Below are 18,244 nucleotides of genomic sequence, written 5' to 3'. Positions count from 1 at the left end.
ATTTATTCAAAGGCTCCTTATTTTTGCAACGACACTCCGTTATCCCTTCGCATCTTACGAACAGATGTGTCTTTTCTTTGTGCTGTCCATCACACCACCCTAGTGCTTGGAACCGCACACTGGGGTCAACAAGAAGGCAGAATTCTTTGTTGGATGGCCAGTAATACTATTCTCTGCGTCTCTTCTGTTCTCATTCTCTTTGCACAGAGGCAGGGTGTATACCACAGCCCTCCCCTCCACATGTCATGTTTCGTTTCTCTTCTCTTCCTCTTCTCTTTCTCCTTCCTCTTTCTTCCACTCACTCTTTTTCTCACATTTCTAGTCAATATTTCTCAATTTTCGACCCCCTATTGCTGACGACGGTGATTGTGAACTTCATAAGATAGCAGGACTCACTCTTTTCTTCTCTTTTTCGTTTAAGGCTGCTGTCAATTTTTTAAAGAACGTTGTCCGTTGTTATTCAAGCTTTTTTGTCTTTTTTCAAATTTTCGCTATCGATTTTTTTCTGAATTTATTATTTTCAGGCAGCCAATTGGTCCACAAGTCTACCAACAATGTCTCGAGGACATGGAAAGGTAATATCATTCAAAACGTATAAAAAATTTCAATCTTATTTTTCAGCCAACCGAAATAACTCCCCTGGAGATCCATATTAATAAGCTGTTAGAGGTGAGTTTTGATAATTTTCAAAATTTTTTAAAAATTAGTTTTTCAGAATGTGCGAACTGACCAACAATATCAACACGTGAGTCTACTTTTTTTGTTTCCTAATAATTTGAAAGAAAAGAAAAGAACAGGCGAATCTGGGACGGTCCTTATTGGGGGATTATAGAAAAAAGCGCCGTCATTAAATGGCTATTAGAGCAGATGGGTCGAGGTGCTCAGGCAGGAACGATGGTTCGGTAGTCCTTTGATTTGAAAAGGTCCATATGCCATAATCATGGGCAGGGATGTTTGAAACGAAACTCGGTGTTTCAAATATTCCAAGCATCAGAGAAAAAATTAGAATGAAATTCCAGTCAGAATATTTCTGAAGTTTTTTTCGGATTTAGAGATTTCAGGACTACGGTATGTCAAATGTGCACTATAACAATTTTCTTGTGGGCCTCGAACATAAATACCTTTCATATTTTTGCGCCGTCAAAATTTTCTCATCAATTTAACCAGTTTTCAGCGTTTTTGTGATGAGAAAATATAATTTTTCCTTCAAAATTTGAATTTTTAGAACATCCGATATTCCGTCCCTGAAATTTCAAAACCGGACTATTGAGGTTTTGGAATTTCAATTTTACAATTTTTGTAATATTCCAAAATTTCGAATTTCAAATAAAAGCGATTTCGTAATTCTCTGGCGACGTCTGGCTACTCTTCATATATAATTTTTTTTACAGATATCATTAGAATTGTTCACGGAATGGGTTATTGATTTTTGCGTAAGTTCAATGTCAAACTTTGAGAATAGTAACGACCAAGGCTTTTTCAGAATGAACAAGACACCGAATACGGCGATTGGGGCAATGAAGAACTATTCGGAGAATATGTCGTGAGTTGCATTTTCACCGGCTGGGCTTTGTTGATGCACGGCACAATTTTATATAAATTACTTTGGCAAAAAAAAACGTCATTCAGAATTTGAGTATTCTGGGAAACGAGAAAAATATCAATATTCAAAGTTTCTTACAGGATGATCAATTAGCACGTCTCAATAGAGTGACAGCGACAGATGTCGGAAATGTTCGTTTGTTTCCGAATGAGATCGACTTCCTTCTGGTGAGTTATGAGCATCTTGAAATGCTTAAAACATCAAAATACTCAAACCTTGAATAAAAAACGTCTAAATTTTAAAACCCAAAAATTATACTGATGCCATACTAGTTATGCCATACTAAAAATCTTACAGGCTCAAGAATTGGTCAAACTGATCGGCGTAGATGCAGGATCTCCAGCGGTGAGTGCTAGCATATGTTTTTACCCGTACTTTAACCTTAGTTCACCGTAGTTTATTAGAGGATTCCGAAATCGCCACACTCAAGTTATGCCGCTTTCAGAATAATCCATCATCTTCGACAGTGATTTTTACTGACAAAGATGTGGGTTTAATTTTTGACTGTCTAACTTTTTTGTGGTTAACGTTAGAATATAATCCTCAGTGACCGAAATATTAGGTTGGCAGGAAAGAAACTGTCCCTTGTTTTATTTGTGAATAATACAAAAGCAGGATTAATCCAAGATTAGCAGTATGCACCGTCGTGGTCCACGACATGTTGGCAATGTTCTGATAACTTGTGGATACAATACCTTCAAAAGCCAGCTAGCCACGAATCAAAGTATTCATTTCTTCCTGTTTTTCACATAAATGGTGCAAATTTTCGATTCTCTAGATGAGGTTGTATCTCTCCGAATATTCAATAATCTCATAGAGCTCAGTCGGGACTATAAGTAAGTAAGGGAGAACGGTCCCGCTGAAGCTGCTCAGGTCTGACTTGACTTCAGGTAAAAAATGAAAAAACCTCATGTTCACGGAAAGTCACGACGTACCTGAGCCGCATTGGCTGGATGGTTCTCCTTTACCCCCGTTAAAGACCTGATTCAGCTCTATCAGATCATTAGTTAATCAAAAGTATACGACGTCATCTGGAGCTTAAGGACTTTAACACAATTGATGCCTGAAAAAATGGACTGGAGGGATACTTTGACTTGCCACTAGCTGGCTTTTGGAGGGATGGTACCCACAAGTTACCTGAACATTGCCAACATGTTGTGGATCACGACGGTGTATATTGCAAATTCTGGATTATTCTGGTGTTTGTGTTATTTACTAATAAAAAAAATGGACAGTTACTTTCCTGCCAACCAAATAGTTAAGTATACCTGAAAAGTATATTTTGCAGTGGGATTTGGCCAACGCCTTGGCTTCCATTCGACAACCTAAGGTTCGACAAACTAGAAGAAGAAGAAGAACGGCCCCACACCGAGTGAGTTTGTTTTCTTACATTTCAGGTTCTTTGATTCTCGCATTTTTATCAAAAATCATTTTTCAAATGATCTATCTTTTCAGGCTGCCAACTTGCGTGTACCAACGCAACCTCTAGTGACACCGACCCCAGTTGCGCCTTTGGTTATACTCGCGAGGCCCCCAATCCCCCACCAAGAAGCTCCCATTCTTCGAGGAATGCTCACTCAGGGAGCTCCTGCTCCAGGAACGGTTCTCTTCGTTCCTGCAGCATCTACATCGCAGCCCGGCCCATCAGCCCCAGGTCAACATTCTCCAGGAACGGTCCTCGTTGGTGCAGCATGGAGATCTCAGCCGGGCCCATCAGCCCCAGCTCAACCTGCACCGGCTCGCCGTGGTCGAGCTCAAAAACTAGACGCAGTTGTGGACCGAATTTCCTCTCGACTCGTTCCAGCCGCTGATAGAACTTTCACAGCTCCTGAAGCTCCAGCCGCTCTTCCAGATGCTGTTGCTCCAGAAGTTCCAATCAAGGAAGAAGAGCCAGAAGATGTTCCAGCATCGCTTGAACCAGAAGCTCCAGCCGCTCTTCCAGAGCCTCTTCCTCTACAAGCTCCAATTAAAGAAGAAGCTCCAGCCGCTCTTCCAGAGGCTCTTCTTCTACAAGCTCCAATTAAAGAAGAAGAACCAGAGGCTTTTCTTCTACAAGCTCAAATTAAAGAAGAACCAGAGACTCTTCCAGATTTTCTAGAGGATCCAAATGCTGATCTAGAACCCCTTGAGCCTGATGAACTAGCCGCTCTTCGAGAGGATGCATATGCTGATCTACTTCCCTATGACCCAGAAGAATTTGCGGCTCTCCCAGAGGATCATGCTCCTGAAGCGATCGCTGCTCCAGAGGCAGATGCTCCAATAGAGGCAGATGCTCCAGTTGTTCCAATTCAAGAAGAGGATTCGATTCAAGCTGCGACAGCAGCTCGTGAACAAGAAGAAGATTTTTCCGAGGATTCGGAAGTTTTCGGTTCCATGGTTTTTCGAAATGAGGATCACTATAAAACGGTGGGTACAATTTTTGTTGAATCAACGTGTTTGAAAACGTTCTAAAGAATATAATGAGAAACATTGCAACTTTTAGCCTGGATGGGAACTTCCACCCGCGGAGGATTCAGAAGACAAGCAGGAGGCGGCAATTCAACCATCGGTGAGTTGGAAAGTTGTTTGAGAATTTGAAAATGAGATATTACTTAGAAAAGAAACGGATATGATTCACAAAAATAATCTTCATCAATTTCAGCAGACTCGCTCTTCAACTCCAGCAGCTCCTATTCAAGGAGCTCTAGTCCAAGCACCAGCAGCAGCAGGACCAGCAGCTGCACCAGTAGCTGCACCAGCAACGCCAGAACCTGCAGCACCCGCCACACCAGCAGCCACTCCTCAAAGAAAAAGAGGTCGAAAGCCGGTTAGTTACAGTATCATCTTATTTATGGAACCAGAAAATATGCTACAAAGAAAATTATAAAATCTGTATTCTTTCAGAAGAGCTGGGCAGTTGCACCAACTCCAGCTACACCAGCCACACCAGCAGCCACACCTCAAAGAAAGAGAGGACGCAAACCGGTTAGTCACAGTTTCACCTCATTTATGGAACCAAAAGATTATATTCTACAAAGAAAATTATAAAAACTGTATTCTTGCAGAAAAGCCAGGCTGCTGCACCAACGCCAGCAGCTCCTCCTGTGAAGCGGGGACGTCCCAAGAAGACAAAAGAGGAGGAAAGCGAGCTGCAGGATGTAAGAACTCTAAACAATTTGAAAAAATCTCAAAAATATTTTAGTGCTTTGTATGCCCCGGGTGCAAACTTCCGGCTGGTCTCACTGGCAAGAAGGAGTCGACGGACTATCGGTGCGGGTGGTGCCTTTGCTGGTATCATGCAAAGCACACCACCTGGACCGAATGGCCCAAGTACGAAGGGCAATACTGGTGTGCGAATTGCGACAAGCTTCCTGACGACGACGGGAGCCGAAAACTGAGAAAGAGGGTTAGTTTTTTGAGTTTTTCAGAATAAAGCTCTAGTAAAAATCTGAAACAAATTACAGAAGGCTACCGAGCCGCCGCGCCGTTCTGCTCAAATCAGAGGTTTCGACAACGTGAGTTACCTCAAATATTTGTGTGAAAGTAATTTGAGTATTCAGCTTTCGAAGTATTCTACTAAGAGGAAGAAGGAAGTGGAGGAGGACGATGATGAAGAAGAAGTAAAGGTTACTCCAAAAAGAAGAAAGGTGAGTCTTATTGACTAAAAGTAGATAAATTGCTAACAACCGTTCTTTGCAGACCACTGCCACCACCAAGAGGAGTCAACGTCGCCAATAGTGTTGTTCCGATGTTTCTCCAGTTTCTTTCTCTGCCCTTCTCTGCATTTCAACTAGCCGTGGGATCTCCAGAAAACAGAAAACAGTTCGGGTTCTTCTGCTCTTCTGCTCTTTTTCTGCTCTTCTGTTCCTCTGTTCTTCTACTAATGTGCAGTCTTTTCATACTGGTCCCTCTCGTCAATTCTCATTTTCATACTTTTTTTCAGACTCTCCCTGTAAGACCATCCTTTTAAGCTCACCGTTTCTGTCCAAGACCTTCCCTTTAAAGTGCTCTCCTCCTCGAATCTAGAACTTTAGAACATTGCTACAAGTTCTTCTATCGCTCTCGCCCCATTTCATGTTTCATTTTTTCTGCTTTACTTTTCAAGATCCAAGAATTCTTCCGAAAAAATACCAATATCTCTCTTAAAATCATTTTGTTTTCCTGTGAAAAACTGCATTTCTCATTTCCCTAATCTCATCACAGTGATTTTTACTAATTTTCGCCCCCAACCTGTTTCAACGTTTCCATGTCATTATTTTGCCAACTCTTCGTCCCAACGATCCCAAGTCCTTTTTTCCTGAACTTTCAATAATTTATCGAACTTATTTCAACAATAAAAAGAAATAATGATACAAAATATATCTATTCATTAATGATCAAACAAAATCGACATCATTCGAGAATAACAGTTCCAAATATCGTCTGGCGTATTCCAATGAGGATGTACTCACCCAAAAACGTCTCAGTTTACTCTGAGGAATCCAAGATACTCTAAGAAAAACCAAAACCGTCACTTTTAGGCCCATATATTTCATTTCCTGCAAAACATACCAAAAAATGATCAATTGGCAAAATGTTTATCATAAAGTCACTGAAATTTTCTCAGAAGGCAACTTTTCCACAATTCTCATAGAAACTGAGATAATTAAGATTAAATGTGCACCTTGCGCCATCGTAGATCAACTGATAGCGACACAGCATCTCCGACGTGAGATTTACAATTTTTTTTCCAGTTCAGGGAACTTATCTGAAAGTATCGGAAAGTCTGCAAACTACTTTTGCTCTGGATGCAGTGTGTGTACCACAGCGCTCTATTGCGCATATGGTATAATGGTTTTCCCCCTCTCTACTTCTCTCTAACTCTCCGCCTTCCTACTCGCTCTCTCTTACTCGGCACAGTTACCCTCCAAGCTATTTTGAAGGTACCCCCCTCCCAAGCAACGACACTCCGCATATCCCGCTCTGCGCGCGAACACAATTTGAATTCGTTTTTAGTGTTGATTGCGAGCTGTTGCTTGGGCTCGGGTTTCTAGAGACTCCGTTAAGAACTTTAAGTTGTTTTGGTTGATTTCTAGGCTTTAATACTTGTTTGTTTCAATTTAAGCCGGTTTTCATAACAGTAAATATATTATTGTGATATTGATTAACAGGAACCTGATACCCCGGACAGACCGTGGGCGATTTCTTCTTCTCTCATTTCTAGTCAGTTATGCTCAATTTTCGATCCCTATTGCTGACAGATGGGAACTTCAAATGCAGCACTCACTTTTCTCTTATTTTCAATTTTTTTAAGATTGCGGTCACGCTTCTCAGAACTTGTTAGAACTTCGGCCCTTGTCATTTTTTTTTCTACTCGCTATCGATTTTTTTTTTCAATTTATTATTTTTCAGGCGGCCAATTGATCCACGAGTCTATCAAACATGTCTGGAGGGCATGTCAAAATAGTCGTTTTCGCATATTGAATTCTACATAGTTTTTCTGAATTGTATGAAGTTTAATTTTTCAGCTGCACATGCTGGCTTTAAAAAACCATCCTAGTTGTTCTACTGCAGAAGGAAGGATGCTGATGATTGGAAACCAACATCAAGTGAGTTTTTGTTCTCGGATTTTCTTTGATTCCAGCAACTTAGAAGAATTAGACAACATTTCTCCTTTCAGATGGTCAATGCGAATGTTTTGTTCGTACCACCATCACCAACTCCAGCGATACTGGTCCCAGCTGTTGGCTCTATTCCCTCCGTGGAAGCCCCTCTCCCCCACCAAGAAGCACTTTCACTTTCGGGGATGCTTACTCAGGGAACTCCAGCTCAACCGGCTCCAGGAGATGCAGCGCTTGTTCTTCCAGCAATCACAGCTCGTTCTCGTCCAGCAACTGCTATTCCACGCGTCGCAGCTTGCCATGGTCGACGTCAAAACCTTCAAGCAATTCTAGATCGGCTTTCTGCTCGACTCGCTGCAGCCGCTGTTCAAAAGCCTATTGTTTTAGGAGCTCAATATGTTGCTCCAGTTGCCCTTAACCCAGAAGCTTCTGCCGAGGTTCCAAAGGGTCTTTCTCCAGAAGCTCCAGCCGCTGTTCAGAAGCCTTTTTCTCCAAAAGCTCCATCTGCTGATCCAGCTCCCTTCGAGCCAGAAGCTACTGCCGCAGCTCCAGTCAGAGAAGAAGCGCCAAAGGCTGTTCCTGATCCTCTTGCGCCAAAGGGTTTTATTCAAGCTGCAGCATCTCCAGTAAGAACTTTGGAGAACGAAATTAAACAGGTTCGTTTCAGATTTTTCTTTAGACTTACACTAACTACAAAAATAAAATAAAACAAAACATAATTCCAGCGTGAGCGAGAAGTCAAATTTTCGGAGGATACAGGAGTTTTTGAGCCAGAAGTAACTGTTGAGCAGGAGGAGACAATTCAACCATCGGTAAGTTGAATGGTTTCTTAAGAGCTGGAAATGAGATCTTACTTGGAGATCTTACTTGCATACGGATATTAATCAAAAATAGAATCAACATGAATTTCAGGACACTCGCTCTCCATCTCCGGAAATTTCGGTTCAAGAAGATTCTGTCCATGAAAGAGAGCGAACGCCGGTTCTTCGTCCAGCAGAAGCACCAGAAACACCAGCAAAACCAGCAGGACCGGAAGGACCAGTAGGAACAGCAGGGCCAGCAGGACCAGCAGGACCAGTAGGACCAGTAGGATCAGCAGAACCAACAGGACCAGCAGGACCAACTGGACCAGCATCACCAGCAGCTGCACCAGCAACACCATCAAAATCAGCAGGACCAGTAGGAGCAGCAGGAAAGGCAGGACAAACATCACCAGCAGCTGCACCAGCAACACCATCAAAATCAGCAGGACCAATAAGAACAGCAGGGCCTGTAGGAACAACAGGACCAACAGGACCAGCATCACCAGCAGCTGAACCAGCAACACCAGCAGGATCAGAATCACTAGCAGCTGCACCAGAAACACCAGCAGAACCAAGCACACAAGCAGCACCTGCAGCACAAGCAACGCTAGCAGCCCCAGCCGCACCAGCCACACCAGCAGTCACTCCTCAGAGAAAGAGCGGACGCAAGCCGGTTAGTAACAGTTTCATTTCATATATGGACCCAAAAGTTGATATGCGTTACGAAGAAAATATGTTTTGAAATCTATATTTTGCAGCAGACCAAGAGAGCTGCATCAACTCCAGCTGCTTCTGCTGTGAAGCGCGGACGTCAAAATAAGGAGGCGAAAATAGAGGAGGAAAGTGAATTGCAAGACGTAAGTTATAAATATTTTGACGGAATTTAAAAAATCGATATTTAGTGCTTTGTATGCCCCGGTTGCAAACTCCCGGCTAGTCTCACTGGCAAGAAGAAGTCGACGGACTATCGGTGCGGGTGGTGTCTTTGCTGGTATCATGCAAAGCACACCACCTGGACCGAATTCCCCGGGTTCAAGGATAATTATTGGTGCGCAAATTGTGACAAGCTTCCAGACGACGACGGTAGCCGGAAACAACGGAAGAGAGTTAGTTTTTTAAATTCATTCCAAGCAATTTTCACATGGATCTAAATAAAAATCGAATGAAAAAAAAAACGTAACTCTAAATAAAAATTTGCAACAAATTACAGAAGGACACCGAGCCGAAGCGCCGTTCTGCTCAAATTAGAGCTTTTGATAAAGTGAGTTGTCTTCAATCTTTGTGTTTAAAAATTTGAGTTTTCAGTTGTCGAGATATTCTACTGTCAGCCGGAAGAAGACCAGGGACGACGATGAAGAAGAGGAGTCCACTCCAAAGAGAAGAAAGGTGAGTCTTATTGACTAAAAGTAGATAAATTGCTAACAACCGTTAATTGCAGACCACTGCCACCCCCAAGAGAAGCCAACGGCGTCAATAATTCTCGATTCCTTTGTGTCCCCAGTTTCTCCAGCTTTCTCTGCCATTCTTTGCTTCTCCACTGGCTTTCAATCTCCCAGAAACAGTTCAGGTTTCCTGAATATTCTTCTGTTTTTCCCGACCATTCCCTCGAACTCTCTTTTTCCGACATTATTACCCTTCACTCAAGATGTTCATTTCAGGCCTTTCCCAATCTATAACTTTCGAAAACTTTCCCATGTTCAAACTTACATCGCTCTGACTCCGTAGACTATTTATTTCGTGTCTTTTTCCAGCCTTGCTTTTAAATCCAAAAAAATAGCAAAACCCAAAAAAATAGCAAATCGTTGTTTTCCAGTGAAAAACTGCATTTATTTTTTATTTTTTTTTCTCTCTCTCTCTTATTTCCATGTCTTTATTTTGCCAACCCCCCCCCCCCCCCCCCCAAAGATCCCAAGTGTTTTTTTTTGAGCTTGCAACAATGAATCGATGTTCCTAATAAAAAAGAAAAAACACAGAATATATCTAAACTATTCATTAATGATCAAACCAAATCGACATCATTCGAGAATAACCGTTCCAAATACCGCCTGGCGCATTCCAACGATGATGTGTTCACCCAGAAGACTCGTAGATTACCCATATTTGTGACCGAGAGCAGTGTGTATTTTCGATCTCTGGAAATTGAGAAGATGGGGTTTAGAAATGTTGAATTAGTCGGTTTCAGTGGGAAGGGGTCAAAACTAAGCGTGTGATCTTACTAGTTGTTTGCGGAATCTCTGAATTTCAGACATACGGATACAACCTTGGAATTTGTATTCGACGACCACTTTCATTCTAAAATGGCACTCAGAGAAGAGACTAACTTTGAAACTTAAAGAACTCATGTCAAAGTCAAAGATATAAAAAAGCTGCCAACTGATAAATTAATTGACATAATATCGTTAATATTCTATCAGCTAACAATTTTCTGATATATTGCATGAGAGCCGGGATAAATCAGCTCAAACTTGTCAGTATGGGTACTCTCCTTACAGGTTTTACGGTAAATCAAAAGTTACGCCCTGCTAGAGTTTTCTATTTCAGATTCTTCAGAAAATCATTTTCTTATCAGACAATAACCATGTACATCTGTTGTGCATGCTCTAGAACTTATAGATAATTTACCGAACAAATTGAACGATATGTTTCCGGAAAATCTCCTTCCTCGGATCCTTCATCTCTTTGGGAAGATGATATTCAATGTTAATTTGACAAACTGTGATCCCCGCCTTATCCAGAGTACCATCCTTTGCCAAATGTGCCATCATATCATACTCTCCTCCGTCTCCCTCGAAAATCAAGTAGTCAATGATATCTTTCCGTATGAGGTTCTTAAAGAAGATATCAATTCCAATGTGGTTGACAAATTTCGATGAAACTCGTTCTGAATATTTTTAAGCTTATATGACTGACTGAACTGAGTTATAGTTAGAGAATTACCAGTTGAATATTTCAGTGTTGCCTGCTTCAATCCAGTCTCATTACCAACTGCGAATGGGAAGAAGATACCAATAGGAGAATATATTTGCGAGTTTTCCATGAAAACTGGATCAGCTCCGTAGAATTCCGAGTCCTGGAAATGAAGAAATTCAAAGGATAGTCTATTATCGCTTTCCGAAATACCGGTGATAATCGCTTTTTGAAATATCTCTCGATAGAAACATTGGCCCCAATTCCAACTCTCACAAATGTCGCAGATGTGTCCGATGGGGATGGCATAAAGAATTTGAGAGCTGTACCAACAACAGTTTCAGGTTCCATATGCCATAAATCAGTTTTCGATCGGCATTTATCTGCATAGGATCCCAATTTGTGCCAGAGCTAAATTTCATCACTTGATCTATCCAGAAAAGCAAATCTTACATGATCGAAATTCTCGCCGGTATCTTCATCCACTTCCTTGTGTTTCTTCTCTGCTTGACTAACCAACCACTTCAAATAACTAAACTGTGGATCCTCAGGATCCATGTCATCCAGTGACAACTGATGATCATCAAGCACTTCTCTCATGCAAGTCCTCCATTTCAAAAATGCTAATCGCAACATTCGCAACTCTTCGGTTATCGAGAAATCTGGTTCCGCATTGTTTTTGTTCTAAAAAATTAATTTCCATTTTTTCATGAAAAATCGTTTGAACGGAACGGTTAGATAATTGGTAGACTTTTCCAAAAAAGGTCTGTCTGGCTGACCGGCGTCACTTTTGGAATGGATGAATGTGAAGATAAGGGAACTTGCCTGTGCTGTCAGAAGATCTCCTTGGTTTTTGGAATGGATTGAGATGTTCACTAGAAATAATACGATGACCAATGAGCATAACGAAATTGAGGTACGGTAGCGGCGGAGGAATACGGATATCTGAAAAAAAGGATTGAACATTTTCCTGGAAATCATTGGAACGAAATACTGCAAATGCGCTAATATAAGTCCACGCTATCCGTACACTTTGAGCTCAACTATGTCGTTTCCTTCAAAAGATATCAATGATTTGTCAATTGATAAAATGTTTGTCATAATATTATCACAATTTTATCAGTTGACAAAATTGTACCTGTAGTTTGAAAAAAAAGACAAATTTACATTGTTATCGTTAGCAATTTTAATAAGCAACCTTTTAGGAGGAACTAGGATTGATCATATTAAAAATTCGAAGATGCCTTTCGTCTATTGTGATATAGCCGAAGTATCATAGTTGTAAATATTCCGTTGATAAAAAACGTTTTCAATAATTTTCTGGACTTTGTTCGTTGGCATAAGAACACCGCTAACTTTGGGTCCATCTATCTCATTTTCTCGGAAAGGTATCAAAAAATAGTCAATTGACAAAATGTTTTTAATATTATGGTTAACATTTCATCAGTTGACAACTTTTCTAAATCTTTCACAGGAAACGAGATATACGGCTTAAATTCGACAGTTTAGATAAGGGGGGTATGACCAAAAAATTATTTTTTGGGAAATTCAGATTGATGTTAATGTCAAAAAATTCATTATGTTGCCAAAACTCAATTTTTGGAATTTTTAGGCTAATAGTATGTCGCGAAAACTCATAATATGGCTCAAAAATTAATTTTTGGAGTACTAAATCTGAAGCGTATTCAATCTTTTTTTGCAAATTAGAATAGAACAACATCAATTTCGAGCCTATATAATTTGTTTTCTATAAAAGATATCAAAAAGTGATCAACATACAAAATATTCATTATAATATCAAAAATATTTTGCCAGTCGACTACTTTTTGATATCACAGGAACCGAGATATATTAGCTGAAAGATAAAAGTTACAAGGATATATAAACAAACTTACTGTTAGAGAAGTGTTCCACATTTGAATATCAGAGGAAAAATTGAGAAGTCAGCAAAAAGGAAATCGCGAGAAGCTTCTCCTCTCTAAATGCTTTTCATGTGGAATATCCAAGATACCGATCTTCTTCGCTGCCCGTCACATTCTCCTCCGAACTTCCACATTCGGCAACAAATCTCATCAAAAAGAGAAGCCCAGCGAGAGGTAGGAAGTTCCGTTTCTGGAAAACGGGATAACGAAAAAAAGAGAAAAGAAATGGAGAGGGTATTGAGGTGTCGCTAAATTTCGAACCTAGATAGGCAGAAAAACGGCTTCGCACCTTCATCAGATAATGATTTTTCGATATTGGTGAAACGTGCGGTGGTCGCGATCTTTTGTACATATGTGTGCATGAAAATAGAATTTAGGATATGGAAAATATTAAAATTGAAGAGTTGGGCATGAAAAAAAAATCTTGAATTTTTTTCGTAGGTGCTTTTCGAGAAGTTGAACTTGTGGACCCACTGTTAGAGGTGCCGCACCGTTACCTGCTTAGCTACCATGCCTGAATTCGTGTCGCCAGAAATTGTAGAGCAGAAGATACTCCAACCGACAAGTTGAAAAAAATAGAGAAGACTCGGACCAAACTTTAATGTATTTTCAGGAAAATAACAGATCGAATTTTATTTAAAAAGTATTTTTTTTTCGTATAGAAAATGAAAACAACTGTTAGGTTTCAATTTTTGTGACAATTGGTTTTAAAACTTCCAGATAGAATCCAAAAATTTCTTTTATTCCATAAATGTTTACTGTAAAGCCGGTAATGGAAGACGCCCATAATGCCAAGTTTAAACTCAATTATCTCAATTCCGAGGCAATATATTAAAAATTTGTTCAGAGTCAAAACACTCCTGATATTATGATAAGCAATTTACCAGTTGACAACTTTTCTATATCTTTGACGGGAACCGAGATAAATTGGCTCAAAGATTGAAGTTACACGTTAGAGGGCCCTTCTAATACGGGTTTTTTCATACCATGTTTTCTGCTTTCCGGGACGCCAGCACAACCAAAATCCCCTTCCTCCAACCATCCCAACATTCCCACATGCTAATTATAAAACCAATTTCGAAACAATTCCATCAAATTTCGCAACCATATCCATTCACCCTGCCATCATGAACACAAGAAACTGTCCAGTACTAGGGAGTAATGCATTATTTTCCGATGAAGGACACTTGGTACTCTCCGTCTCCTGTAATTCCATTCTCCTTTTTTTTCCCAGAAGACGACAGTCACCATTATGGCGTTTATGTCTCCGAGTAGGACCTTCTCTTCCCGCCAATTCAAACATACGCAATAGAAGTACTAATTTTTTGTCTTCAACGTGGATCAATCGGTTTCATCTTTTAACTTTTTAGTCTCCCAATGTCTACCAAACATCCATCAAAAACCTTTCTCGCTATCATTTTTTTAAATATGAATTGATGTGAAACTCAAAACATACATATATAAGAATACGAAATTTCAACCTAGCCGTTTTCTTAGGTCGTAGTAGGTAAATAGGGGAGTTGGCATCTATCCCTATTTACTCTCTCACCCCTTCACCTCCGTCGGTCTCTGTGTCAAATACTTTTTTCGTGATGAGTCACTATTTTTTGGCAGTTTTTTCCTCCTCTTTTTCTTCTTCTTGTTTCTTTCAACACTCTTATCAAGCACACACAAACATTAACTGTGTATGTGCCATTCTTGTATTCACAATTTTTCTTTCATGTTTTTCTTCAACTTACAAGCTATTATTATATTAAAATAGTATTTTTGAACTTTCAGAAATGACGGACCGGACACCCTTACCCGGCAAAAAGTACAAATTTTCAATTAACATATTTGTACTTTTAATGGTGCTGGTCATTGCCGTGCAAGGCACATACTTGGGATATGTTGTGGGGATGTTGACAACGTTGGAGAAGCGCTTCGGATTTTCGTCAGAAAAATCTGGATGGCTTCTGTCTTTGTACGATATCGGACACACAATGGCTATCCTCCTTATCGGGTACATCGGATCTCACTACCACTTGCCAAGAATTACTGGAATTGGTTTGTTAGAATTTTTTAATTTGAAAATTGGGGTAATGACTCAGCCGAAATAATGGAAAACTAATTTCAGGCGTCATCCTGAGTTCATTGTCAATGTTTATGCTTGCACTTCCGGTGTTGTTTTATGGAACCGCTGATTACACGCAAGAGCAGTTATTGCAGAAAAAGGTGAGGAATAGAGAAATAGAAAAATGAAATGCAAAATTGTGGTAAATTATGGAGGAGATGAAGAAAGAGGGACCAAAAAAAACAAATCTCGATAATTTCAAAATATCGAAAAAAAGAATAGGGTAATTTAGGCTTCTGAAATCTCCAATAAATTCAAAAAACTTTTAAATTACTAAATTTTATTTTTTGTAGTAAAATTTAGAGTCCTGGAAAAGTGGACCGGAATTGATAGATTTATCTGAAAAGTTTAAAAATACTAAAAATAAAAACGCCTTCATTTTTGTAATTAACAATCTTGCTGCTAAGTTCCATCCTATCAATACCGTAATACCTGTACAAGAAAGGCCTCTCAGCTTTGAGCCAATTCATCTCAAATCCTATTGAAAATATAAAAAGAAAGTTGTCAACTGATAACATTTTTATCATAATATCACACAAATTTTTTTGTTGACAAATTTTTGATATTTCTCATAGTTACGCAGATAATTGAGCTCAAACGTGAGAGTGTGGAGCCCGTTTTGAAAACAGGAAAAACCGATAAATTGAAAATTAGGAATGATTTCAAATCGGTTGTGTCGCTTTATTGCATTTTTGGAAAAATTGGGAATTACAAAATGGACTCTTTAGTTTTGTTTAGCATTTTGAAACTGCCAGAAAAATTAGAAAATTCAGGACTACAATGTTGGTTTTTTTTAAAGTCAAAACATGATTTATTTTTGGCCAGTTCCAAGTAAATATTGGGTTATTCCACTTTTCAGGAGGCGTATGCTATGGAGATGAATTGTGACGTCAATGGGCGCCGTGAAATCTCCTCTCAAGGAGAAGATTGTTGGAGAGAACACAAAGAGCACACAGTAAGTCTTCAAATGCCTCCAATAACCAAACAATTTTATTCAAAAAATTTAGAACGCCTTTATTATTCTCGCTTTCGGTCAACTCTTCGCCGGAATCTTCGCCGCTCCATTCAACACCATCGCTTACGTCTACATAGACAGCAATGTGAAGCAGAAGAGAGAATCTCCATTCCTTCTTGGTCTTCTAACCTCAATGTACGCTTTCGGACCTGCACTAGGCTTCTTGCTGTCTTCAATTTTAAACGGAGTGTACACAACGCTTGGGGATGGTGAGAAAAAAAAAAGTGTTGTGTACTTCTTTTTCGACGAATCTTGGTTTTTTAGCACCCGATCATATTGGCACACACGATGAACATTGGATCGGAGCATGGTGGATGGGCTTTTTGTTGTGCGGAACTGCGTATCTGTTGTTGGCGATTCCCTTTTTCTTTTTCCCAAGAACTTATAAGTTAGTTTCACTCAAACTTTGAATGAAATCAGATTTACTCTGATTGGGAAAACTCTAAAAACATTCCAGGCATCCTGACTCTTTCCACTTGATGCTGGAACATTCGCGACCAGAAGTGAGCCCGGAAGATCGACTAACTTTCAAAGAAAATATTGAATTATTCCTCCGTGAATTCCCAATGGTCCTCAAAAAACTCCTCACCAATAAAGTCTACATCACCATGGTCATCGCATGGATGTTCGGATCATACTTGATCGGAGGCTATCAAACTTATCTTCCAAAATTCATTGAAACCCAATACGGACGGTCCGCTAGTATGGCTGATATCTACTCTGGTATTATATCAGTTGGAGCCATTGCTGTATCAACAGCTCTCGGAGGTTGGATTCTGTCTAGATATAATATTGCACCAAGATCCTCCATTATTTGCCTTCTGATGTCTTGGGTAGTGATACTGGTTAGTTATATCATTGGAATGAATTTGGGATGCTCTCAACCGAAAGTAGAAGGTCTCAGTTATGTAGACTATGCGGACAGGTGAGTTTTCGAAAATTGCTTAAAATGAGCAAAAGAGAATTTCAGATGGCACTTCTATCATCACCAAGAACGAGAGCAAGAATGTCTGGCTTATTGCAACTGTGAAACCATTTTGAAGTTTGATGGTGTTACTGTAAACGGGCAGAACTTCTACTCTCCTTGCCATGCCGGATGCACAGATTACGATGTTTTCTCCAATACAGTGAGTTTTTGTGGGGGTATCCTAGAAGAGAGGTTCCATGTTAGGACCATTAGTCTTATCAACATTGCCACTGTCTCATACCCTAATGTAAGATGCTGAGACTCCAACTCTGAAAATTTGAATATTTTCGGCTCTTAAGGTTCTTAGATCTTGCGCATTTGAAAAATGGGACCGACAGTGCTAACTTAGAACCTCTCTTCTCCGATGGACCTGTATTTTCTACAAACCAATTACCAAACACCAATTTTCAGTGGTCCAACTGCCAGTGTGTGTACGGAAACGCTGTAGAAAAAGGATTAACCCATCCGGAATGCGACATTTTCTTTGCTTACTTAGCTGTGATGATGATTGGACTATTTTTGGGAAATCTATTCTTCATGGTGACAATGATGATAGTTCTGAGGAGTGTATTCGATGAGGAGAAGGTTATTGCGTTGAGTTTGGCATCTTTTATTACGAACTTGTTCGGATTCATCCCGGCGCCAGTTATTTATGGATTCTTTATTGATCTTTGCTGTATCCTGTGGAATAGGCAGTGTCCTAATGGTAAGATTTTGATGAATTTTAAAAATACGGTATTACCTCTAATAGAAGCCCACTCAAACCGCTAACTTTGAGCTCAATCATTTCGATTTCTGTGAAAGATATCAAAAATTTGTCAACTAATCAAATGTTAATGATATTATGACAAACATTTTATTAGTTGGCAAATTTTTGATATCTCTTGCAGAAATCGAGATAATGGAGCTTGAAGATGAAGGTATGCGTGGGTTTCTGTTAGAGGAAGTACGGTAATTAACATGGATCGAATTATGGATTTTTCCAGAACGTGGAAACTGCGTCCTCTATGACAATGACAAATTCACAAAAATGTTCCATGGAGTCAATAGTTTCTTCCAAATCTTTGCCATCATATTTGCTGCAATCTGCTATTGGCTCTCAAAATCCGTGAAACTTCCCGAAGAAATGCCTATGGTAGAATTTCCCGAAAGTCGAGAACGAGAATATCGAGATGAAGATGAGGAATAAATTCTGAGAAATCGAAACAACAGACTTTTTGAACACTTTAACATTTTACGTGTACTTTTTTGCGACTTGTATTACTTGAAAAAAAATTAATAAAAAAATAATAACATAATTAAAAAGTGAGGTATTGAGAAATGAGAAGAATTAGG

General features: G+C 39.7%; 3 protein-coding genes across 3 annotated transcripts; 2 read left to right on the top strand and 1 right to left on the bottom strand.

The window, feature by feature from the left end:
* Nucleotides 1–554: 554 nt before the first annotated feature.
* CBG01919 lies at nucleotides 555–9,462 on the top strand (the record flags this gene model as incomplete). Its single annotated transcript, XM_045238982.1, has 25 exons — nucleotides 555–575; nucleotides 622–669; nucleotides 716–745; nucleotides 1,392–1,433; nucleotides 1,484–1,543; nucleotides 1,684–1,770; nucleotides 1,901–1,948; nucleotides 2,892–2,975; nucleotides 3,059–4,009; nucleotides 4,086–4,151; nucleotides 4,245–4,409; nucleotides 4,487–4,567; nucleotides 4,648–4,740; nucleotides 4,785–4,988; nucleotides 5,047–5,229; nucleotides 5,302–5,319; nucleotides 7,090–7,170; nucleotides 7,242–7,838; nucleotides 7,908–7,994; nucleotides 8,095–8,658; nucleotides 8,744–8,842; nucleotides 8,888–9,091; nucleotides 9,196–9,246; nucleotides 9,291–9,371; nucleotides 9,424–9,462. 25 exons carry the CDS (start codon nucleotides 555–557, stop codon nucleotides 9,460–9,462), a joined length of 3,984 nt encoding a protein of 1,327 aa, XP_045091978.1.
* A 522-nt stretch (nucleotides 9,463–9,984) lies between these two features.
* On the bottom strand, nucleotides 9,985–11,528 carry CBG01918 (the record flags this gene model as incomplete). Its single annotated transcript, XM_002643681.2, has 5 exons — nucleotides 9,985–10,117; nucleotides 10,608–10,866; nucleotides 10,923–11,055; nucleotides 11,106–11,303; nucleotides 11,346–11,528. 5 exons carry the CDS (start codon nucleotides 11,526–11,528, stop codon nucleotides 9,985–9,987), a joined length of 906 nt encoding a protein of 301 aa, XP_002643727.2.
* A 3,067-nt stretch (nucleotides 11,529–14,595) lies between these two features.
* On the top strand, nucleotides 14,596–18,098 carry CBG01917 (the record flags this gene model as incomplete). Its single annotated transcript, XM_045238981.1, has 9 exons — nucleotides 14,596–14,864; nucleotides 14,905–15,028; nucleotides 15,787–15,882; nucleotides 15,935–16,151; nucleotides 16,207–16,330; nucleotides 16,400–16,867; nucleotides 16,913–17,069; nucleotides 17,321–17,615; nucleotides 17,896–18,098. The coding sequence occupies 9 exons, from the start codon at nucleotides 14,596–14,598 to the stop codon at nucleotides 18,096–18,098; spliced, it is 1,953 nt and encodes a 650-aa protein (XP_045091977.1).
* Nucleotides 18,099–18,244: the final 146 nt, after the last annotated feature.

This window comes from Caenorhabditis briggsae, assembly GCF_000004555.2.
Source record: "Caenorhabditis briggsae complete genome, chrX, whole genome shotgun sequence".
Classification (NCBI taxonomy): domain Eukaryota; kingdom Metazoa; phylum Nematoda; class Chromadorea; order Rhabditida; family Rhabditidae; genus Caenorhabditis; species Caenorhabditis briggsae.
Note: the sequence above shows the minus strand (reverse complement) of the source record. Positions and strands in the feature narration are given on the sequence as shown.